Source organism: Lepidochelys kempii, chromosome 1 (assembly GCF_965140285.1).
Source record: "Lepidochelys kempii isolate rLepKem1 chromosome 1, rLepKem1.hap1, whole genome shotgun sequence".
Taxonomy (NCBI): Eukaryota; Metazoa; Chordata; order Testudines; family Cheloniidae; genus Lepidochelys; species Lepidochelys kempii.
In genome coordinates, this window is record NC_136380.1 from 28,189,006 (window position 1) to 28,212,437 (window position 23,432).

A 23,432-nucleotide genomic window follows, 5' to 3' on the forward strand; every position below is an offset into this window, starting at 1 on the left:
TCCTTTTTTTTGGGGTGGTTTATCATGTTGAATAAAGTAGGGTTGATTACACTCCCCTGTGGAGTATTGTTTGTGATTTTATATATGCTAGAATAGGCTTTCCCTACTTTAACCTGCATAGTTTTTACTTAAGAAATCCTTTGTTTACCTAGTTTCAGAGTAACAGCCGTGTTAGTCTGTATTCGCAAAAAGAAAAGGAGTACTTGTGGCACCTTAGAGACTAACCAATTCATTTGAGCATAAGCGTTCATTTTGGTTAAGGGGCCACAAGTACTCCTTTTCTTTTTGTTTACCTATATATTCTTCTTTTTATGTCCATGGATGTTATTTTATGCAATAAGCCCTCTCTCCAGAATACATCATATGCTTTTTCAATATCTTGGAAAGCTACTTATTTCTCATACTTTTTTGTGTTTGTCTGTACTCTACTATATAATCAGCTGTACTCCTTCCTCTCCTGAACCCACTTTGTATGTTCTCTGTAAGTACATTTCTCTTTATATATGTTGTTAATCTTTCATTCTTTCCATGGCTTTACCCATACATGATGTAAGGGCAAGTGGCCTGTAAGCATCAAGTCTTGTTTGCAGCTTACAGAGTTTCCACACTGGGACTACAAACGCATGTTTCCACTCCATTGGTAGCTCACGTTTCCCCCATATACTGTTGTACAGTTTTAGCAGTATTTTTAGACTCCATCCAGATGTTTTACCATTTCATTACATATGCTATCCTCATCTGGTGCAGAGTTTTTGCTTTTAGCTATAACTTTTCAAAGTTCCCTCATACAGAAGTTTTCAGTTAATATCATATCCTCATCTTCCTCCAACCTCTTCTAGTTCTCCTGATTCTCTTTAATGATCCCACGTCGGTCCACCAGAGATTTCTATACTCTGATTTTCACCATTACTAACATTGTAGACTGTGACACTCTGTACCTCGGGGGAACATCCTACACCCCCATGTCCATCTTTATAAAATGATTGCGTGCTAGCCAATAAAAAGTTTGCCATGTTGGGTGTGTCAAAGTCAGATTCAGGACTCACATAATTTGTCAGACCACTCTGTTTATTAGCAAAGCGCCTTGCTAATGCACCCAGATGTGAGCCCTGAATCTGACTTTGACAATTTGGAGGTTCCACCGAGATGTCAACTGTCTTCACTGGGGCTGTGTGACTCCTGACTGTTCTTAGGACGGCCGTGGCAAGCTGGCACCTGGGCATTTGGCCCGAGCGGTCCTCCACCAGAACGGAAGGGTGCATGACCACAGTGAAGTCTACGCCATTGAACCTGTTCGTTCCCACTCTGTTCTGGTAGGGATCCCAGGATCTGACATCAGGAATCTGGTCAGGTAATTATTTCTGTGTTTTGTCCGAACTGAGGATTGTCCTGTCTCTGTGTCTATCTGTCCTCCCTGTGGTGTGTTTGAGTCTGGGCACCATCTCCGTCTGGGGATTGGCTGACCATAGGGTTCCTGTCCCCACGGTCTGAGTGAGTGAAATCTGTACAATCGCAGCCGCACCGCGCCTTGGGTAAAACCCTTGGTGTGAAAGCAAGGGCGATTGAGGCAGTAGCCTGTGGGCTCCTTTTGTGTGTTGCACCGGGCATCGCTCTGACGAACCCGACTTTCCTTCTTGTGTGATTGGTGTGTAAAGTCCTCCTGTATGGATAACCAGACGTCTAAGTCGGGACAGTTCCCTAAAGAAACGCTGGCTCAGTTTATGTATTTTAGGAAGAGTCCGGACTCCTGTACATTTCTGGAAAAATGGTCTAGGCTAAGGGGTTCAGGTAGAGTGACTACTACCAGCACTACGCTTCTGTCCCCAGAAGCATTTACAGCTATTCTGAGGGAAAATGGGCCCTTTTCCCACAGAAATGATCTATAAGGGACTGCTGCAGGCAGCAGGCAGAGAGAGAATCTAATCAAAATCGTTTGACTATTGGGTAATGTAATCAAAATCACTAAAGGATGTAAGGGTGTTCTATTGGAACTTAACTGCCTCAAATGTATAAAGGGAATGTAAGATGTAAAAAAAACAAAAACAAAAACCAGAGCAGTGTGGAAGGGATGTTAAGGGAAAGAAAATGTGTATGTATCTGTCTCTGTGTGTGTAAATATGTAAAGTTCTAAGGACCAGTTGGTTGTTTTTGTTTTAAATAATGCCACTAAAAATCCATTTGACTCTTTAATTCAAAGTTGCAAAACTGACAGACCTTTTTGCTAGACAAAGGTAATTAGTGTTGTTTGGCTTTGGGATTTGGCATTTAACCCTTAAAAGGTAACTCAATGCTTTACAAAATTTAAAACGTTTTTAAGTTGTGGCTGCAGCAGGGCAGTCAAAATCAGGAGAATAGAAAAAAAAATTCTGGATTCTTTTTGTTTGTTTGTTTTTTGTTTGCTTGTTTTTGTAACAAAATAGCAGATGAGAGGTGTAGTAAAAAAAAAAAAGACAGTGCCCTTCTGAAGCAACAGCAGAGGTGAAGTGCACAAAACAAAAAGAAGCAATGTTCGAAACACTGAGTCTTAAAATGGCTCTGAGTAATCAGACTGTCACTTTGATAAAGGTACATGAAAACTCCGTAAGCAAAAAAAAGAAATAGTTACACCTTATTTAAAAATGGATCTGGATAATGTTATAGAAGTTAAACTATAGAAGGAATGTGCATTTTCCCCAAATAATGTGCAGGGTATATTGTAGAAGGGGCAAAAGAAATGCAAACATACCATGCTACTTAATTAAAATGCTATTAGGGCTCCAAAGGGGGCCACAATAGGTTGGGTTTTCTTTTTCAGATTGCTGTGTGTTTTGGAAGCAGAAGTTAAAAGTAATCAAAACTCTGGTGAAAGTTGATTGTGTCCCTTTTACACCCTGAGCTGCTGATGGCTTTAAATCCAAAAGCAGGAAGTGTCTGTGAAAATGCAAATTACCTAAATGATAAAGGAAGGAAAGAACTAGCAGCACAAAGGAGCTGCAGATAAAGGACACACCTGGTCAGCAAACAAATTGTCTAAATAAAAGACATGGGATAACAAGATAATTTTAATAAATTTAATGATAATAAGTATCCCTGTAACAACGTATAGTGTGTATGATTTTTGGAAAAACCCTTTAAGGTCGTATGGTAATGATGCTTCTCAGCTATTGCCTGTAAATAAAACTTAAAAGCTTAACACAGCAGGAAAAACATTATAATGAAGTGAGCTGTAGCTCACGAAAGCTCATGCTCAAATAAATTGGTTAGTCTCTAAGGTGCCACATGTACTCCTTTTCTTTTTGCGAATACAGACTAACACGGCTGTTACTCTGAAACCTGTCATTATAAACTTGGTCTGCTATATAAGAAGGAAAACTCAGGGATTTAATGACTAAACAGTGTGATAATTTCCCCATAACCCTTAAAAGATAAAAGCCATTGAAACCTGGCCTGCCTATAGAACAAAAACAGGAAAATGTGGGGGCAATTCCTCTGTTTTTCCTGCAATTAGCAAGGAAATTTGTAAAAGAAAGTGGTATTATTATTAAGCAATAATCTGTCCCCACCAGGGGGGTGGAAATTGTTTCTTTTGTTTTTAGACTCTACAAGCAAGCTGGTGCCAGTGGAAGAATAACTCAGAATATCATGGATCTATGTTTTGTGTTGTTTGTCTGTGGTGTTTGTCTTGTTGTATTTTAATGAACAGAAAACCTTATGACATGGGTGGGGGATGGCTTCAAAAGGCTGACCTTGGGGGGATGGGGGGAAGATGTGTATGGGAATGCAAAAGGCTAACTCAGGAGAATCCCAAAATTCAGTGGCCACTGTTAGGATCTTGGGACAAAGACCGAGTAGACGTCCTAAAAGACAAACTCGGCCAACCTAAAACTAAATTGGCAAAAGGAGAGGTTGATTGTTTCATGCAGTGGTGGGAAGAGGCAAATCATAGGTGGACAGAATCAAAACTTGCCTCTCTCAAAGATTCTGGCTTCTATCCCACCAGATGCAACTCATTTTACTGTTGTTGATTTGTGCTCTGCTTTCTTTTCTGCCCTGGTTCACCCTGACTCCCAGTTCCCGTTTGCCTTTTCTTACAAGGGGCAACAGTACACATGGACCACACTGCCCCAGGGGTATACTGAAAGCCCGTCATATTTTTCCCAGCCCCGGTGGAAGGGTCCTCATCAGGTACTGCTTAATACACAGACGGCTGTTAAACTATCTGGCATCGCAGCTTGGATACATGCTTCACAGTGTAAGAAGGCACCATCCCCAGAGACCCAATCATCACCTCAGGACAACGCAGAGTCAATTTTGACTCCAGAAGAAGACGTACAGGAACAGTCTGCAATACCTTACAATCTACGTTCTCGTAAGGGTTGCCAGAAGCAGACGACGAAAAAAGAAAAAAAGCAGTAGTGAGCCTAGCGCCTACTGCCTGGTGGACGTAAAACCGTGACTGCGGTTCCCTCAGTTGAGGTTGTCAGAACCAGAAGAGCCTTGCCTCCAACATGCACCTCTGCCTGTTCCTTGGCTGCTGGTATCTTACGGTCTGGGGAGATCATGATGACAATTCTTTTATCCAGCAGCAGGTGTGGATAGCTCAGACCCTTAATATTTCTAATTGTTGGGTCTGCAGCCACATCCCAGCCCACTCTCACACTGGTGTTCCTGTCCTGGCTATCCCACTCAAGTCCTCAGACCTCACTGGAGGGCCTCGTCCGTTTAACAAAATATGGAACAGCAATGACACTTGGGAAGCGGTGGGAATAAATGCAACTAAATGGATAAGTGTGGTGGAGGGAAAAGGTCATTGGTGTTGGGTGTGTAATGGGACGGGGCTGGATCTGGGGAAAAGCCGTTGCCTTCAGCATATTGTGGCCAATGGTGTATAGGATTATTCAAACAAAACTAAAAAGTGGCAGGCCGGGTATGGAGATATGAATTTTTTCTCAACCTGGGATCAAACAGAGAAATCAATCTCATGTTCCCCGTACAGTAACCTTAGTGAAAACAATACAATCTTTCAATGTCATGCAAATAACACCATTCCTTGTAAGGAGAATTACCCTGTACCCTTTGGGGGATACTACTCCTCCTTTGCAAACACCTATATGACAAATGGGTGCAACCGACCCTTCCTGGCTTTAATAGGCCATCACTGGGTGTGTGGGACCAGAGCTTATACCAAACTAACAGCTAATTGGTCAGGAACCTGTTATCCTGCCCGACTCTTCTCACAATGCCGAGTGCTAGGAACCTTCCCTCGAGAACACCTCTGCAATTTCAGGTGAAAAAGAAGGGACTTAACAGATGCCCAACGGCACGTAAATAACATAAGCCCCTTAACCTGGGAAGAGGCCATTGGCAGTTTCTTAATACCATTAGGGGGAGTAATACACCATGCAAAAAGGCTCCTAAGGTTACAAGCAGTAGTTGAAATAATGGCAAATGAAACCAGAGAAAGTTTAAGAGCCCTGTCCAAAGAAACAGGGGCAATCCGACAGATTGCCCTCCAAAACCGTCAGGCATTGGACATAGTGCTGGCGGCAAAAGGAGGGACTTGTGCTCTTATTGGAAAAGACTGCTGTGTGTATATACCAGAGAACACCAATGAGGTAATAGATCGTGCTAGCCACTTAGAACAAATCGCATATCTTCCCCACGAAGAGGCAAGTTCTTTATGGAAGTGGCTAAGTAACCTTTTCAATTTCTCTGGCATAGGAAACTGGTTGTTTCAGGGAGCCCTAACTCTCCTGTTTGGAATCCTAATAATTTTTGTATGTTTTCAGTTACTTTCCTGTTGTATCCAAAATTGTGTCAGGCATGCTACACAGATAGCTGCCCCAAACCAGAGTACTAATTTGGTGATTTTAAATATCACTGATGAACAAAGAGATAAAGAACGCTTGATATGTGGAACCCAGTAATTGTTGGTCATTGCGTAGCTTGACCAAAAGGAGGGATTGTGAAAGTAGAATGAATTATATTGAAATTATAATTCATTAAAGAAATGCTACTTGAAGGGTTTGTTGAAATATAGTTGTCAGGAAGAGAAACATTAAGGAGTGTGAGACAATGGGTCCTCAAACTAATTAACTTAGAGCTCCTACTGAGCTAGGAGATTGGTAAACGTTAGTATGCAAATAAGATATGTATGGTTAGTTTCTGCTTTCCTTTGTCTCTTATGTTAAATTGGCTTTGGCTTAGCTGTATAAATAGGTTATCTTGGGCCTCAGAGAGGGGCTCACATCTGGGTGCATTAGCAAGGCGCTTTGCTAATAAACAGAGTGGTCTGACAAATTATGTGAGTCCGGAATCTGACTTTGACAGGTGTCTTCGGAAGGCTCATGATGCACTGAGCGTGGTTGTTAAGTGATCTTATAGTAATTGTTACAGTAATGTTATAGTAATGTTCCAGGTTATAATTTCATGTATGTAATTATGAGGCTGAAAATGTATCCTCCTGGCTTAAAATAAGCCCAGGCAAAAACTCTCCAAGAACAGAGAGGCAGTTCACACCTCATCAGGGCAGATATGGGACAAACCCAGCCCAGCTTCACAGGATATTGAAAGTGTTAAGATCAGCTTAGAACGCATTTTGCTTTTATTTCATTTGACCAAATCTGATTTGTTATGCTCTGATTTATAATAATTTATTATAATTAATAAATCTTTGTTTATTCTACCCGAAGCAGTGAGTTTGGTTTGAAATGTGGAGGGGGGTGAGGGAGTGAGAGAACCTGGATTTGTGCTGGAAATGGCCCACCTTGATTATCATACACATTGTGAAGAGAGTGGTCACTTTGGATGGGCTGTTACCAGCAGGAGAGTGAGTTTGTGTGCGTGTGGGGGGGGGGCGGAGGGTGAGAAAACCTGGATTTGTGCTGGAAATGGCCCAACTTGATGATCACTTTAGATAAGCTATTACCAGCAGGACAGTGGGGTGGGAGGAGGTATTGTTTCATGGTCTCTGTGTGTATATAATGTCTTCTGCAGTTTCCACGGTATGCATCCGATGAAGTGAGCTTTAGCTCACGAAAGCTCATGCTCAAATAAATTGGTTAGTCTCTAAGGTGCCACAAGTACTCCTTTTCTTTTTACTCTGAAACCAGTCTCCCCTTGGGATAACAAGCCTGGTACCTATCAATTTCTTTATTAAATTGACAAATTCATATAACTTGCAGCGTCTACCGGGCATAACTGGACACTGCAAGGTGGAGGTTCCTAGGGTTGTGTCTGGGACCAGAGATATTGGCTAGTATCATTCGGTTGCACAATTCAAGGAGCAGTTTACACGTCAGAGACCATGCGGGAACAGCCCAGGAGTGGGGGTTCTCACAGCGGAGCAGGGTAAGGCTGGCTCCCAGAGTCAAGGATTGGAGCGACCTTGCAGATCAATGATCCAGATAACACGAGAGGGAAACGTCACACTCATAGCCTCATATTTCTACTAAGGTTCCCATTTTTCTTCATTAGAGCTTTTTATCTCTTGGCCATAGTATTACTTATTCTACACTCAGCCCTGCCCACTGCACCTGCGCAACCAGGGACAGCTACCAGTGAGCCTGGTGCCTGCCCCAGTGGGCAGAGTTGGGAGTGGTTCAGCCACCCTGGAGAAGCTGCCGGCGTAAACTCATGGGAGCAGCAGCTCCCTCCTCCCAGACTGCCGCTTTTGCCATGGTGATTCCTGGTAGAGCCTTGCAGCTCCATGGATACTGATTTATAACCACAGATATCCACATCCAGAGATATACATTTTGTATCTGCGCAGGGCTCTATTGACCTGGGGCCCTGATGGGGCAGGATCCCACAGCTGTATCTCCAGGGGAATGGACCCACCCACTGCAGATGCAGAGGTGGGACCAGTCGGGAAGCCGACCAACCCGGGCTCTTTCTGAGCTACAGCACTGGCTCTGCCTTGTTCCTATTATTTGAAAAATGTATGAGGACCGAGGTGCAAAAAAACCCCCCATGTTCTGGAAAACCAATACACATGGCAACCCTCTTTCTATCCTCTATCTTCACAGCCCTCCTTGACTAATGACTGCATCATTATAACAAGATTACTCTTCCCTGCCTTTCTGCCTGTTGTTTCTTTTCCAGCTCTGGCACAGCCACCCATTTCTTTTTCCTAACCTCTGACCGGCCTTCCCCTCTGCTAGCGCCTTCATTTTCAAGCCTGGAGTCAGTATTCTGCCTTATAGCCTCCATCGCCCCACAAAGCACAGTTTACTAGCTGGGACCAGAGATATTGGCTAATATCATTTGGTTGCACAATTCAAGGAGCAGTTTACATGTCTTTGGGGGAGGGATAGCTCAGTGGTTTGAGCATTGGCCTGCGAAACCCAGGGTTGTGAGCTCAATCCTTGAGGGGGCCATTGGAGATCTGAGGCAAAAATTCAGGATTGGTCCTGCTCTGAGCAGGGGGTTGGACTAGATGACCTCCTGAGGTCCCTTCCAACCCTGATATTTCATGAAAAGCTTGGCCAGCCTTGCCCCACTGGGCCCCATCCCTGTAACAACCCAACCATCCTCTTCACCCCCCGCACCGCCGCCTTTTACATTCGCGCCGACGCCTTCTTTTCCCGCCGCTAGAGACGTTTCTTGGACTGCGCCAGTCAGTCACCGCCCTTCTTAGCCACCATTGGCCAACAGGCGCCATGACGCTGCCCCAGGGGCGTGGCTTATTCCCCCTGGTCTCCTGCCTGGGGGAAAAAACCTCTGATTGGCACGTGCGCAATCGCAGCCGTGAGCGGAACTAGCGTCCAAGCTTCCCCCGCGCCTGCGTAGTGGAGGTTCATGCGCTGGGCCGGCTTCGCGCTGTTCCCTTAGCCATTGGCGGGCGGTTCGAACGGCAGCGGATGTGACGACGTGGGCCCCCCTACCCAGTGACCGGAAGGAGCCGTTTGAAACGACGAAGGCCGGGGCGCGGTAGGTCAGTAACCAGCAGGCTTAGGGGGAGCGGCGCGTGTCGCCTCCCGGGAGCTTCGCCCCTTTCCCCAGCCTCGCCCCGCTCCCGTGCTGCGGTTGCGGCGGCGGCGGGGGGTGTCGTGTTCGGCTTGGGTCGGTCCCGTCCCCCCGCAACTGCCAGAGCTGCAGCGCTGGGGAAGCGGAGGGGGCTGGCAGCGGGAGGCCCCTGGGGTGCCGGGCGGGTCGGCCCGCCTCGCTGTAGGCTTTGTGTGCGTGTGTTCCCCGGCCTCAGGTGGCGGCCAGGACCCCGCTGGGCTGGGCGCCCCGTTGGGCGGGGGGCGGAACGGCTGCCCTATCTGCGAATCGCTGTAAGGGGAGGTAGGGTAAATATGGAGACACTAATCCCGCCACACCCCTCTGTTGCCAGCGCCTGCTTCGGGGCCCCTTCCTGAGAGAAGCCGGAGATGCAGGTGTAGGCTGAGCCATGGGGTAAAGCGCGAACGCTGCTGGCCTGGAACAAACGTTTGGGCAGTGGCCCCCTCCCGTGTCTTCCCACGTGCGCTAACTACCCTGCACTGAAGGTCAACAAGTGATCTCAAGGTCAAAAAGGCCAGTGTAGACAGACCACGTGGGTAAACTGCATACTCATGGCTGATGTAAACTGGGCTGTTGGGAGAAAAACAATGAAGTCGGGTTTTAGGGGGCAAGTGCGGGGAAATGGTAAGACACAGAACAATAGAAACGGCCCCTCCCAAATAAGAGTGCTTGGTGTGCATGCCAGCTTGCATCTGTGTTATATCCCTTCATTATAGTGACAGGTTTCAGAGTAGCAGCTGTGTTCGTCTGTATCCACAAAAAGAAAAGGAGTGGTTACTCCAGTGATGCCGACAGGTGCTTTTACAATGCAGAGTTCTAGTGAACAGACGAATTTAGTTTATTTTCAAGTTTCTTACACTCTCTTCTTGCACTACATTGTACCAAAATCTGAAATATCAAACATTTAGAAGTGGCTTCTGCTTTACCGATTTAGTTTATGCTGCTTCTGTGTTCCTGAAATTTCAGTTCTTCAGTTTTTGCACTGAAATTATCCTTTTCTATTTCAGTAGGAAATAGAATGTGTTGCTCTCTTTTTTCAGTGTTTTTCTCCCTTACTGCCTATGTCAAACTTTTGATTTATAATTTGTTAGCATTGATGCAGCTGAGGGACAGATACCAGTAGCACATTAAAAAAGTATATAGTAGTTAAAAGGTCACTGAGAAACTGGTTATTTTCTAGTCATTTTTACAAGCAGACTATTGCCGATCTGGCTCAGAACTTCATATGGTAGAGATTCCCCATCTGGTCTGTGGAGAATTTACAGGTCATGTAATCCTCATTCTCCTTGTTTCCAGCTGCTGAATTACATTAAAAACAGTTTAAAATACTTTTGTTTATAATATTACTTTTTCTTGTCAGTAATTGCTGTAGTTGGTATAAGGATATGAGGTAATTGGGAAAGAGTGGGTAAGGTGGTCTGCATGAGGGGGAGGAGGTAAGGGCAATGATGCGATCTCTGTCAGGAGTTAGTCCTTCCACCCTTTGAAATATCCTTCTACAGCAGGATGTCTCAGACTGTTTCAGTCCAAATAACCCAGTACAATGAACTTTTATTGATACGTTTCATAAATTGAATGGAGTTGTAGCATGCATGCTTTCAGAGGCCCCAATCGCTCAGTGATTGTCATGTGAATGTAGGAGTTGTCCATGCAGAGCTCATTGCAGGTTTAGTGGCTTAAGTGATAAATGCGTTTTATTGTAAGCTTGTAGCAAAGACTTATGCTTAATGCCATTGAGTTTTTTGGCAAAGTGTGCAATGAGCATGAATATCTTTATAGATTTTTAGGCTTTCCTATAAGTATTTTTAAATACAGTATGTTTACTTTATTCTATGATGTTTTGATACAGAAGTCAAATATTCAATGTATGCAAAGATGAAAAGAAAAGTGGCAAAGGGTGGGAGACTGAGGCTTAGTCCTAACGAAGAAGCTTTACTTTTGAAAGAAGAATATGAAAGACGACGAAGACTAAGGCTGCAGCAGGTATGTCTGCATTATCAGCAATAGTTTTCATTTAGATGGTTGAAGAAAAGAACATCTACAGTTTAGGAATACGCTTCTTTAAACAATACTGTCACACAGCAAAATTTGCAGTTTGGTAACATACTGTGCTGTGTTTTGCAGAGTAAGTTTGTGAAACGCTTTCGTTGTCAATTCATTGTACCTTTTGTGGTGGCTTTTCTCTTCACTGTTCTTTTCCCAGGCCCCAGGGGGCTCTGTCCTTGCTCCTTTCCTTCCTCTACACCTTACTCCTGAACAATCACATGTAAATGTCTCTCTTCAACTACCACCTATCTATGTTGACAGTGACCACTTGGATATGTCTCTTTACTCTTGAGGTATCACTTCCATACAGACTCACATTCCTGACTGCCTTTTAGACATTCCTTCTAGATGATGCACTGCCAAATCAAACTAAACATTATTAAAACTGAATTTTTCCACTTAAACTTCCCTTTTCTCCTTGGTCACCTTTGGGGAAATTCTATGATTCTCCATGTACCATAGCTTGGTGCCTTAATATAAAATTGAACTCTTCTCCCCTCTCTTTGTGTCCATGTGGCTAAGTCCTGTAACTTTTTCTACCTCTTTCTCTCCATATCTACTGCTCTTACTCTTATTTCATTCCTCATCTACTGCAACTTTCCTTTTGTTGGTTTTCTGGATTCTCATTTTGTCTTCCTTCAGTCTATCCAAAATGCTGCCATTAAATTGCCTACTTTAGGTACTGCTGTGTCTGTCCCCTCTTTTAATGCCATTATTGGCTCCTCCTGGTACAGAGGAAATGTAAGCACCTTGCCTTTAAAGTTTTTCACAACCTGGCTTCTAATTGCTTTTCCACCCTCATAACTTTCTGAAAAAAATGCATTTCCTACTTCCTTGTACATTCTCTGTTTAGATTGTGTGGTCTTTTGGGCAGAGACTTTCTATAACTAATAAATCTTTCATTCAGCAGTACTCACTGATTTGGCAGGGGTATGTTGTAACAGCATGTGAGATTTGTTTGCTAGCCTCTTCTTAATTCTCTCTGACAGGTGGCTTTTGTCTCTCTACTCTTGAGGTATCACTTCCATACAGACTCACATTCCTGACTGCCTTTTAGACATTCCTTCTAGATGATGCACTGCCAAATCAAACTAAACATTATTAAAACTGAATTTTTCCACTTAAACTTCCCTATGGAGAGAAGGATATTAAATGCATCATTGAATTATGGCTGTTAATGGTTGGTCAACTGTAGCTCATTATGAATAGTTTTGCACATTTATTTAAGCTTTTTAGTTTGGAAAAGGGAGAAAATGGCAACTTAAATATGCTCAGAACCCAATTAGGTTGATCTGAGTAGTCACTAAGGTGGATGAGACTGAAAGAGTCACTAGCAAGTTGGTTAAAGGTCTGCTACAAAAATAAACTGTGATAAGTCCTCTGATAAAATATAATTTACTTGCTCAGGTTAGAGAGCAGGAGAGGTACATTGCTGTACAGATAAGACAAGAAGTGAAGCAGAGGAAAGATGAACAGCTACATCAGTTGGCAGAGGAACTGAAAGCAGAGTGGTGGAAAGCACAAAATCAGAAGATTAAAGCCTTGGAAAAACTTTATCTATCAAGTTTAAGAGCTGTGGGAGAGGGACACAGACAGGCAAAGGAAAATGTAAGTAAACAAGTCATTTGATATTGTGTCATAGTCAAGGCTCTCAGAAAATATTTACTTAACTAAAATTATAAAGATTACAGCTTACAAGTTTCTGTGACACTTCTGACCTTGCATTTATAATGCCTGAAGTGATATGTTTTAAAAAAGCCACTTGAAAAGCAAAAATATTGACATACACCTTTATACATAAACATGTATGCATGAGATAAGGCATGGTGTGTGGTACTATAAACACTTTTTATTGGCATTTATTTACAATTGCATTGCTTTATGAAGGATGAAAATCTTCAGGCCTCACAGCACAAAACAGCCGCTAATTGATATGTTTTAGGAAGCAACTTCTCTTATAGGCAGGTTATACCATTATTGGCCTACAGGGTTTTTGTGACTTCGTCTAAAGAATCTGGTACAGGTCTCGGTCAGACAGGATGGACAGCTGGTCTGATACAGAAATGTAATCTGTTAGGCAAACTTCAGAAGAAACATGTTTAAAACGTGGCATAAACAAAATACATGATGGTGTGTGATAGTATAAAGGTTTTATTTGTATGTGTTTGGGATGACTTGTTTGCTTCTTGTGTAAACAGTTATCCCAGACACATACCAAAAAAACTGTTATATAGTAATACACTATCACATCTTTTCTGAAATATACATGTGAATGTACGTGAACATCTTTACAAAAATCGTGTGCAGAGCCCATCACATAGCTCCTGTTATGGGCTGCAGAGGACTTTATCTCAGCTTTCTGCGCTGGGGTCTTGTCACAGTCCCATCAGTGGTTGTAAACTGCACAAAAACTTGATTGTTTTTCCTCTTAACTTACACTGGACCAGATTCAGAGCTCATTGAAATAAAGGAAAATCTCTCCAGTGACTTCTGTGGACTTTAGATCAGGTTTGTAGAGAGGAAGGATTGTCATACCCCTAGGTCCATGTGTTAATTGTATGTCTAAACAGCAACTAGACACTTGTGGCTAGCCTGTGCTAGTCAACTGAGGCTTGTGAGGCTTGGGCTGCTGGGTTGTTCAGTTGCTATGTAGACTTGTGGGCTCAAACAGCCTGAGCCCTGTGAGCACAAGTCAGCTGGCATGTGCCAGCTGCAAATGTCTAGTTGCTGTGTAGACCTACACTAGAAGTCAGGAGACCTAGCTCTGCTACAGATTTCCTGCATGACCTTTGGTAAGTCACTTAACCCCTACCTCAGTTTCTCCATCTATAAAAAGGGGATCGTGCTACTTCACCTGGTGTTGAGACTTAATTATTACTCAAGTGCTTTAATATCCTAGGATGGAATGTGCTGTAGAATTGCATATTAGTACTATAGTAAGAGGAGGCAACTAACTACGAAGGATAGAGTTACTGTTGATATATCCTAGGAATTGGCAACAGTGGAAAAGGAGGCACAAAAAGGATGTGGCATTGTAAGGAGTTTTTGCTAAAATACTACATTGTTGATAAATTGTGGTAATGGTTCTTTGAAATGCTAGCATCACTTTGGTATGAAATTGGTATTTTGAAAAAATTCTTGCTTCTAATAGATGCAGCTAGCAGTCAGTGAGTAGATGCAGAGGAAAACTAAGCTTTTCAAACTGTTTCAATGAAGGACGGGGGAGGGGAAGGGCATGGCAAATTTGTTGCTATTGGTACAGAATGATACAAAGAGCTATAAGGAAAGCAATAGAGTAAGGGAAAGTGATTTCGTGTAGCTCACGAAAGCTTATGCTCAGATAAATTTGTTAGTCTCTAAGGTGCCACAAGTACTCCTTTTCTTTTTGCAGAATATTTTGATCCTTATAGTACAGGATTAAACACGATGCATTTCTTTCATATGACGTGCTGTTTGTCAGCAGTAATACTTGAATTGTCATGTTGATAGTATTATAAGTCATTAGAATCTGGGCGAAGTGTTTATTATAACATTCGTTACATTTCATTGTAAAGGAACCTGATTTGGTGGCTCTGGCAAAGAAAGCAGAGGAAAGGAAACAAAGAGCAGAGAAGAGACATAAGGAAGCCCTGAAAGAACAGAAAAATCAAAAAGAAAAACTGTTGAAAGAGCAAACATGGTATATAGTGGTAATTTACTTTTCTTTAAAATGCAGATTATCGTGTATAAAGAGTGAAATGCAGGAACCTTGAGACTTCTTGTGTGGTACGTTTGTAGTTTAGGAATTCCGTGTAGTGCTTGATGAAGTTATGGAGTTTAGTAAAAATTCTAGCTTGAAAAACAAGGGGGTAAAATGGTCAAATGAACTAGATGGCTCAGGGAGCTATCAGTGTGATGAAGGGCTTTTCACCATCATCACTGGTTTCAGCCCCCTTGTGTGGTTGACATATGACAGTGACATATGAAATTAATTGATCTTGGTTCAGTTCCTGAGGGACAGATATTCACTTCATAAAATCCACCAATCCACTGGCTGTCATGCTTCTTAGTGTTCTCAGCAGATGAGTTCAAATTTGAACAGGCATGAAAAAATAAATGATATGTCTTAGAAGATAGTATTACTAGAGGAGATGAGGCACTATAGGTAAGTTTGTGTACATATGAAAAATTAAAGTGGGCTGACCAAAATGACACATGCAACCCAGTAATATTCAGGAAGCTTATTTAAAAAGAAGGGTTGATTTTGTTCAGAAGCTTGTGCTCTCTGCAATTCTAATCACTTTCTGAACATCTGCATTATTTCAAGATATTGATTATTCAGTGCTGCCTTTCTTTTTCAGTTGCCTGTTCACTGATCAAATTACTTCTGTTCACTCACTCCTTGAGAGTTGTTATAAGGGTACATACAAAGATTAATTAAAATAAGTTTTTAGGTTTACCTTTGATTTTTACAGTGCTAATATTCCTGTTTGAACACTTTTTTCCAACCATTCTTGCCCAAGGCGAACAAATGCACGTAAGCATGCATTGTATGTGGAAAAAGAGAGAGCTGCCAAAATTGCAAGCCTGCCACCACCTCCACCCCATCCTTTTGAGGTGAGTATCCAATATGTGGGGATGGTGATAATTTCAGGGTAAAATATAAGCATTACTATGGCTTTATTCTGTCTTCTGGAAGTCTGAATTCACTGTTTGCATGTTGTAAGTTGCAATAGTGCACCAAAGACTTCAAGGGCAAATTAAAGAATTAATTTTTATGCGCAAACATACTCCTTGTCGTTAGGTTTTTTATATTTAATTTGGTTTGTGATGGTGGTGTGTTTTTGTTTTGTGAGACTGATCTGATTTTTCTTGATTAATGAGGTCTTTTAATCTTTATTACCATTGAGGCAATTAAATGAAAGTTTAAATGCTCTTTCCCCCAAAATACAAATACAGCCCCAATCCCGTTTTAATGATTTTATAATGTGATACTTTGGTTTGTGTGTGTAACTGAGAGCTTTAAGATTCTGTTAGCTTTTTTTCTTGAGCTGTTTTTGCATTTTCTTTGTTACACTTGTGGAATATGGAGTACAGAATATATGCTAGAACAATTTTGTGATGGGTTTGGGTCCTTTGGGGTGTCACCTGATGTGCTGAGGCGTCACTGAGCCTGTCTATTATGCCAGCCTCGGTCCCCTTTACCTGGCCTTGCTGGGTTATGCTCACAAGCCTCTTCCAGCCAAGCACACAGGCAGGGCCACACCCAGCTGCACAGAGCGACGGACTCAGCCTTAGGGGCTAGCTCCAGCCCTCTGATGCCCACTCCTTTTAAGGGGTACAAACCCAAAGGTTTTATGAAATTTGCCCCCTACCTCAATGTGGAGGGAGATATGCACAACTTCTTCCCCCTGCCATTAGAAATTACATAAAAGGGGTTATATTATAAACAAGTAATAAGTTTATTAACCACAAAAGGTGAATTTTAAGTGAATATAAGAGATAACAGGCAGAACAAAGCAGATTACTGAGCATTTAAACCAAAGTACGCAAACTAAGCTCAATATACTTAAGAAACAGGTTACACAATGTAATTTCTTGTTCTTAATGTTTTAGGCAGGTTGCAAAGTTTCTGTGGTTCAGAGTTTGTTATATTTCTTTTCAGACTGGACCCCTGTCTCACTCTGGAATCCCCCCTTGCCTTCCCTTCAGGTGGCTTTTGCAATCTTTCTTCTTGAGCAGACAGGCCATGGAAAGGAGGAGTCCCATTTGCCTTCCTTCCCACCCTTAAATAGGATTTACATAAGGCAGGAATCCTTTGTTTCCCAAACTTGATCCCCTTCCTTTTCAATGATATCTCACATGAGCCATCTTGCGTAAAGTACATCTAGGTTATGTCATATTCATATCATACGCATATTTTCATAAAGAACAGGTAGTGACACGTCACAAATTCATTTTGTTAAAACAGTGGTTTAGAAAAGCGAATGGAAACTAAGATACTGATCCTGCAGTAATTTTGCGTGCACAGACGTACACCCACTTGGAGTTTCATTGTCTGCTGTGCGGCTTTTGTGCACCACAGAGGTCTATTGTAGAATTGGGGCCTAAGTTTGAAAAATAACACGAAACATATTTTTAATCTTGTGGTGATTTTATATTAAATACATTTCTACTTAATTTTATCTGGAACTGGACAATACTATTTTATTGAAAACCATTTCAATATTAGAGAAAGAAGTTTCTTTCAAAACTGCCTGCTGTTAGCTCACTTAATATACCTGTTGACAGTATATCCACTTCTAATATTGAAGGATCACAATATATTACCATAAAGTGTATGAAGGCCTAAGAAATTACTCTCATGGCAGTGGCTTTTAGACGTGGATAATTTGGGCCTTGATCCAACAAAGCACTTATGCACATGCTTGACTCTGAGCACATAGTCCAATTGACTTCAGTGGGAATACTTCCATAATTAAAATTGAGCAAGCGCTATGCTGGATTGAAATCTTAGTAACCCGGAGGGGTGGAGGGGGGAACTGCTGGGGCCCATAACATTTTTTCCTTTGAAAAATTGTTATGGTTCTTACAGAAGCACCTCAAATTGTTTTGAATTGGTAAACTCTTCTTGATTTCAGCACTCTTAAAAATAGCTTAAATTGTGTTTTGTTCTGTTAAATTGCAGGGAAAAAATGCTGCCGCTAAGATCAGTGTGCTGAAGTAGAGTGAATTTTTTTCAGGCTGGATTGGAAACCCCAATAGAAACTCTGACAGATTCTTAACTACAGGAGCAGTAATAACATTGATCACATATGGGGAAATAGGCCACTAAGGGTCTTTGCGTCCTAAGGAGATTTTTTTTTGTTGCATTAATTGGAAAATTACAGCCTTGTGACAGAACTTTCTCATCTTTGCAACAATTATGATTTGCAACTCTTGCATAAAATGCTGGAGATTTGATTAAAACGTAATCTGTTAATGACTGGTTAACGTTAAATTTTCAAATATTTCAAAAGAACTATATCTAATTATATTCTTAAAGTTGTAGGGAAGAGGGCTAGCAATAGGTAATCTAAGTTTAATTATGGGAATTGTCTGTTTTCAAAGCTATAGTTAGTATCTATAAATATTCTAGTTTATGTGGGTTTGTTATAATTACTTTGATTTATTGTCCCAGATAATTCCGGTAACATATTTTTGTATTGTTTAACATTTCAAGTAGTCAAATTGTCAGTGGGGCTATATTATTGATGCATCACCAATATTTCTAGACTAGAAAGCATGTGTTTTCAATACTTAGAGTGGTGGTAGTCTCACTCCATTGGGAAAGTCGAAACTGGTGCGCTCTCTTTCTGTGTGTGTGTGTATATAATATGATATATATAAATAAAATAAGGTATAGAGATGGGAGTAGAGGACTGGGGAAGGCATATGAACGGGTGGCATGGAGTCTGGCTCCCTGGTCTTGGAATGGGGGCCTCTGAAGGAGACATGAGGTAGATGCACATGAAGGAGACAGAACACTGGTGGGATATGAGTGTGGGTGGGGAGTACAGAGGACCACAGGAGCAGAGGTACAGGGTATGTATGCATTTTTTCACACGTTTTCAAAGGGGATAAAGGCCAACCGCCGCCTCTGCTGCATTTGTTTGCATCATATCCTACTCGGGTACGACTCCTATCTTCTCACACCATCTGTGGGCCACTAACATCTGCAAGAGAGAAACCTTGCTTTGGTGGGTTGAGGCCCTCTCCTGCACACGTTCTATATCAACCCAATTTAAACCTTTTGGCGCTCATTTTAAAAAGCCCAGGGAAATTCAGAAACGAAGTCAGAAGATTTTTCAATTAAGTGTTGCCTGTTTTCCTCCTCTCCTCAATTGCACACATTTTGGAGGAACAGCGTAGACATTTGCTAATATAAGGAATGTCTTTTCTTGAACAGAATTACTAGTAATTCTGACACCATCATAAGACATTTAGGCATTTGTAAATGTAGTCTGCAGTTGAGTGTATTTGAGAGATTTTACTTTTGCTTTGTTGTTTGAAAGTATATTGTGTAGTTTTGGTTGTCCTACATTGTGACAGCTGCTATAATTGGGATCTGTATTAGTACATTAAAAACAAAGCACTTTTAAATTAAGGTAATAACTGTTGAAAATTGGAACCATAGCCTTAAGATTAATGACAGTTGGCAGGGAGGAGTTTGTCTTGGGCTGTTAGACCCTGTCAGTCATTAAACCCTCTCTATGCCTCATGTTGAATGTGATTTGTTAGTTAATATATACGTAAAGTTTGAAAATCTATGCAAATCATTTATTTATGTTCCATGTAGCTCATAATGGAACAGTGCAGCTGGTAAAGTAACTGATAATTTGTACTTTCTGCTTTTTAGAACTTTGAAGTGAAAAGAGTGCCTACGGTGAAGGTCTATAATGCTGACAAGTTTTCTGTTACTCATCACCATCTTTCTGAACCTTATGTGGATAGAGAAATTGACACAGAGCAGGTGACGGATGTCAAATATGTCTATGGCATATGCTCCCTTATTTCAGTACTGTTGTCTTGCATCGATGGATTTTAGATCTGTGGCAACAGATACTAGTTTTGCAATACTTGTTTTAAATGATCTAGGAGCTGGTATCACATAATTATAATGAAGACGTCAGCTAATTTGGATTTCAAATGGTGAAGACTTGTAACAGCATACATTTTGCGAATGTATTTGGGCCCCAATCCTGCAAATACTTGAGTAGTCACATTATGTTCAGTGGGACTGTTTGCTTGCCTAAAATTACCCAGGATTGTTAAATATTTGAAGGATCATGGCCTAAAGGCTAAGAGCAGATGCCTCAGAGTTTTTCATATGTAAAACTTGGAAAATGTTTTCCCTGTGGTGTTGCCTGTGCATCCTTGTGTATGGGCCTTGAGTTTTCACATTAACTTTTTTCAGCTCAGTGGCCAGATTTCAGAAGGCTCTTACATTGCAAAACTCACAGAATGTGTTCATTTTCCATATGAATCTGGGAAGACTTCTGTATTTTCTGTTATGTTAAAAAAAAAAAAAAAAATCTACCTAGTATGAAATCAAATGTATAGCACTGTCTGTATTCAGCATTATACCTTGTATTGAATGAAAAATCCTGGGTGTTTTTTGGTGTAGCCAAGCTACTATAAATATTGTATAAGGCATTTTTCACAGCAGCACTTGAAACTAGAACAACTTGACATCTCAAAATGAGAGGATTATAGATGTCACTACGTACATGTGCCTTTTTCAAAAGAATAAAAGCAATTTTGTACTGCTTCAATTGTATACATTACAAGTTGTGTATAGCCACTCATAACTACTTTTTAAAGTGGTTTGGCTGAATAATTGACTACAGAATTACTCATTTGTTGTTTGCTATATTTTGAGTCTGCACAGTTCTTTGTGATATTTGAACTGTTACTAATTGACTACCAGCCAGATGCTCGATTAGTAGCTGAAGAGGAAGCAAAGCGGTTGGACGAACTACAAAAAGAGGGAGAGAGAGAGAGGAGAGAACAGCTTGAAAAAGCACATCTGAGAGGAAGTCATGCCTTGAAGATAGTCCATTTGGAACAGGTAAGCAAAGTAGAAATAGTACACTGTAATTCTTCATAAATGTCAAAATGACCAGCAATTAAAAAACCAAACAGTAGTAAACTGGATTCTAAATTAATTAGTTTGAACTAGAACATGCTGACTTCAGGAAAGACCTTGGAATAATGGATGTTTTCAAAATGCATATCCTTAAAAGAAAACTGTTCTCATTTTGCTCAGCCCTGCAATCAGAACGTTCAGGAGGTAAGAAGCAATTCTCCCTGTCATTAAAATGACAGGGATTTGAAAATTAAAGGAATGCTGCAGATAGTTCAGGTTTCGTGGATAATGCCCAAATTTTACAAAACCTGATATATGAAAACAATAAATAAAAAGGTTTTTGGTTAGGTGTAGGTCTTCAGTTGCAAACACTGGAAAAGGAATGTTGAAATGAGTGTATAAGAAGTGGGAATGTACATTCTGTTTTTAAATTGACTTATATTTTTTACCAAAATTGCCCACAAACATATACATAGTAAATAATACCTTAGATTGATTTTAAAAAAAAGTGGAGTGAATTTGAGCTATTTATTTTGCAAAGCTTGCAAACTCTGCTGGTATGCTTCTAAGTTCTTTGCTTCAGAATTGTTTGGCTTGATCTTGAACACTGCTGCCCCTTTAATGTAAAGGGTTTTTAACTGAAGTACTGCAGTGTGAATAAACTGCTTAAAGTGGTCTAAACCAATGAGGTGGTCAAACAGCAGGAACAATTTAGGCAGATTCAAAGCTTAAGTGTTTCAGAATCCCCATCTCTCGCAGTGTTCTAAGAACTGTAGTGGTTCCTTTAGTGACCTTTAAAAATGTTCATAAAACTATTATATTGATTTTCAAAAGTGCGTGAGTGAAAATCAACGGGACATAAGGTTTATAATTACTTGGGCACGTTTCACATTTTTACTTGACATCTACAAAAGCTTTATTTAAGACACTATAATCGGTCTTTCTTCCTACTTTAATTCTTGCTTCAATGCTAAATGAACATTAAAAACTGAATATTGAAATATTTAATTTTAGGCAAAATACAGTTCTTTTAAACATTTAAAAATGACCTATGCTTTATATTAAGTAATAGTGAAATTCCTGACTTTGGAATTTGACATCTAATTCTGATAGTCCTTCTCATCCCCATTTAGGTATTTAACTGTGTTACTACATAATGATGACAATGCTCAGCAACACCCAGTAGCAAGTGTGAATAACTAGGTTGTTCTAAAGTTAAAACATATATTCAGAATACAGGCTACTCTGCTCGCTTCCTCTACTAATCTTATAAGAGATGACAGAATGATTTTTAATTCATAGAATCATAGAATATCAGGGTTGGAAGGGACCTCAGGAGGTCATCTAGTCCAACCCCCTGCACGAAGCAGGACCAATCCCCAATTAAATCATCCCAGCCAGGGCTTTGTCAAGCCTGACCTTAAAAACTTCTAAGGAAGGAGATTCTACCATCTCCCTAGGTAACGCATTCCAGTGTTCCACCACCCTCCTAGTGAAAAAGTTTTTCCTAATATCCAACCTAAACCTCCCGCACTGCAACTTGAGACCATTACTCCTTGTCCTGTCCTCTTCTACCACTGAGAATAGTCTAGAACCATCCTATCTGGAACCACCTCTCAGGTAGTTGAAAGCAGCTATCAAATCCCCCCTCATTCTTCTCTTCTGCAGACTAAACAATCCCAGTTCCCTCAGCCTCTCCTCATAAGTCATGTGTTCCAGACCCCTAATCATTTTTCAAAAAGAAAAGGAGTACTTGTGGCACCTTAGAGACTAACCAATCATTTTTGTTGCCCTTCGCTGGACTCTCTCCAATTTATCCACATCCTTCTTGTAGTGTGGGGCCCAAAACTGGACACAGTACTCCAGATGAGGCCTCACCAATGTCGAATAGAGGGGGACGATCACGTCCCTCGATCTGCTCGCTATGCCCCTACTTATACATCCCAAAATGCCATTGGCCTTCTTGGCAACAAGGGCACACTGCTGACTCATATCCAGCTTCTCGTCCACTGTCACCCATAGGTCCTTTTCCACAGAACTGCTGCCTAGCCATTCGGTCCCTAGTCTGTAGCTGTGCATTGGGTTCTTCCATCCTAAGTGCAGGACCCTGCACTTATCCTTATTGAACCTCATCAGATTTCTTTTGGCCCAATCCTCCAATTTGTCTAGGTCCCTCTGTATCCTATCCCTGCCCTCCAGTGTATCTACCACTCCTCCCAGTTTAGTATCATCCGCAAATTTGCTGAAAGTGCAATCCACACCATCCTTCAGATCATTTATGAAGATATTGAACAAAACTGTCCACAGGACCGACCCCTGGGGCACTCCACTTGACACCGGCTGCCAACTAGACATGGAGCCATTGATCACTACCCGTTGAGCCCGACAATCTAGCCAACTTTCTACCCACCTTATAGTGCATTCATCCAGCCCATACTTCTTTAACTTGCTGACAAGAATACTGTGGGAGACTGTGTCAAAAGCTTTGCTGAAGTCAAGAAACAATACATCCACTGCTTTCCCTTCGTCCACAGAACCAGTAATCTCATCATAGAAGGTGATTAGATTAGTCAGGCATGACCTTCCCTTGGTGAATCCATGCTGACTGTTCCTGATCACTTTCCTCTCATGTAAGTGCTTCAGGATTGATTCTTTGAGGACCTGCTTCATGATTTTTCCGGGGACTGAGGTGAGGCTGACTGGCCTGTAGTTCCCAGGATCCTCCTTCTTCCCTTTTTTAAAGATTGGCACTACATTAGCCTTTTTCCAGTCATCCGGGACTTCCCCCGTTCGC

At 41.4% G+C, this 23,432-nt stretch overlaps 1 protein-coding gene across 10 annotated transcripts in view; it reads left to right on the top strand.

Annotated features, from left to right (window-relative positions):
* Positions 1-8,727: 8,727 nt before the first annotated feature.
* CEP295 (centrosomal protein 295) overlaps positions 8,728-23,432 on the top strand; it is a 55,218-nt gene continuing 40,513 nt past the window's right edge. For 5 of the 10 annotated variants that reach the window (XM_073337054.2, XM_073337118.2, XM_073337064.2 and 2 more), the window contains exons 1-7: positions 9,530-9,609; positions 10,835-10,968; positions 12,439-12,639; positions 14,586-14,710; positions 15,534-15,627; positions 19,409-19,522; positions 20,480-20,620. In XM_073337054.2, the coding sequence (XP_073193155.1) occupies positions 9,537-9,609; positions 10,835-10,968; positions 12,439-12,639; positions 14,586-14,710; positions 15,534-15,627; positions 19,409-19,522; positions 20,480-20,620 (882 nt within the window). In that variant the 5' untranslated portion in view covers positions 9,530-9,536. The other 5 variants (XM_073337112.2, XM_073337074.2, XM_073337084.2 and 2 more) reach the window with 5 other exon arrangements.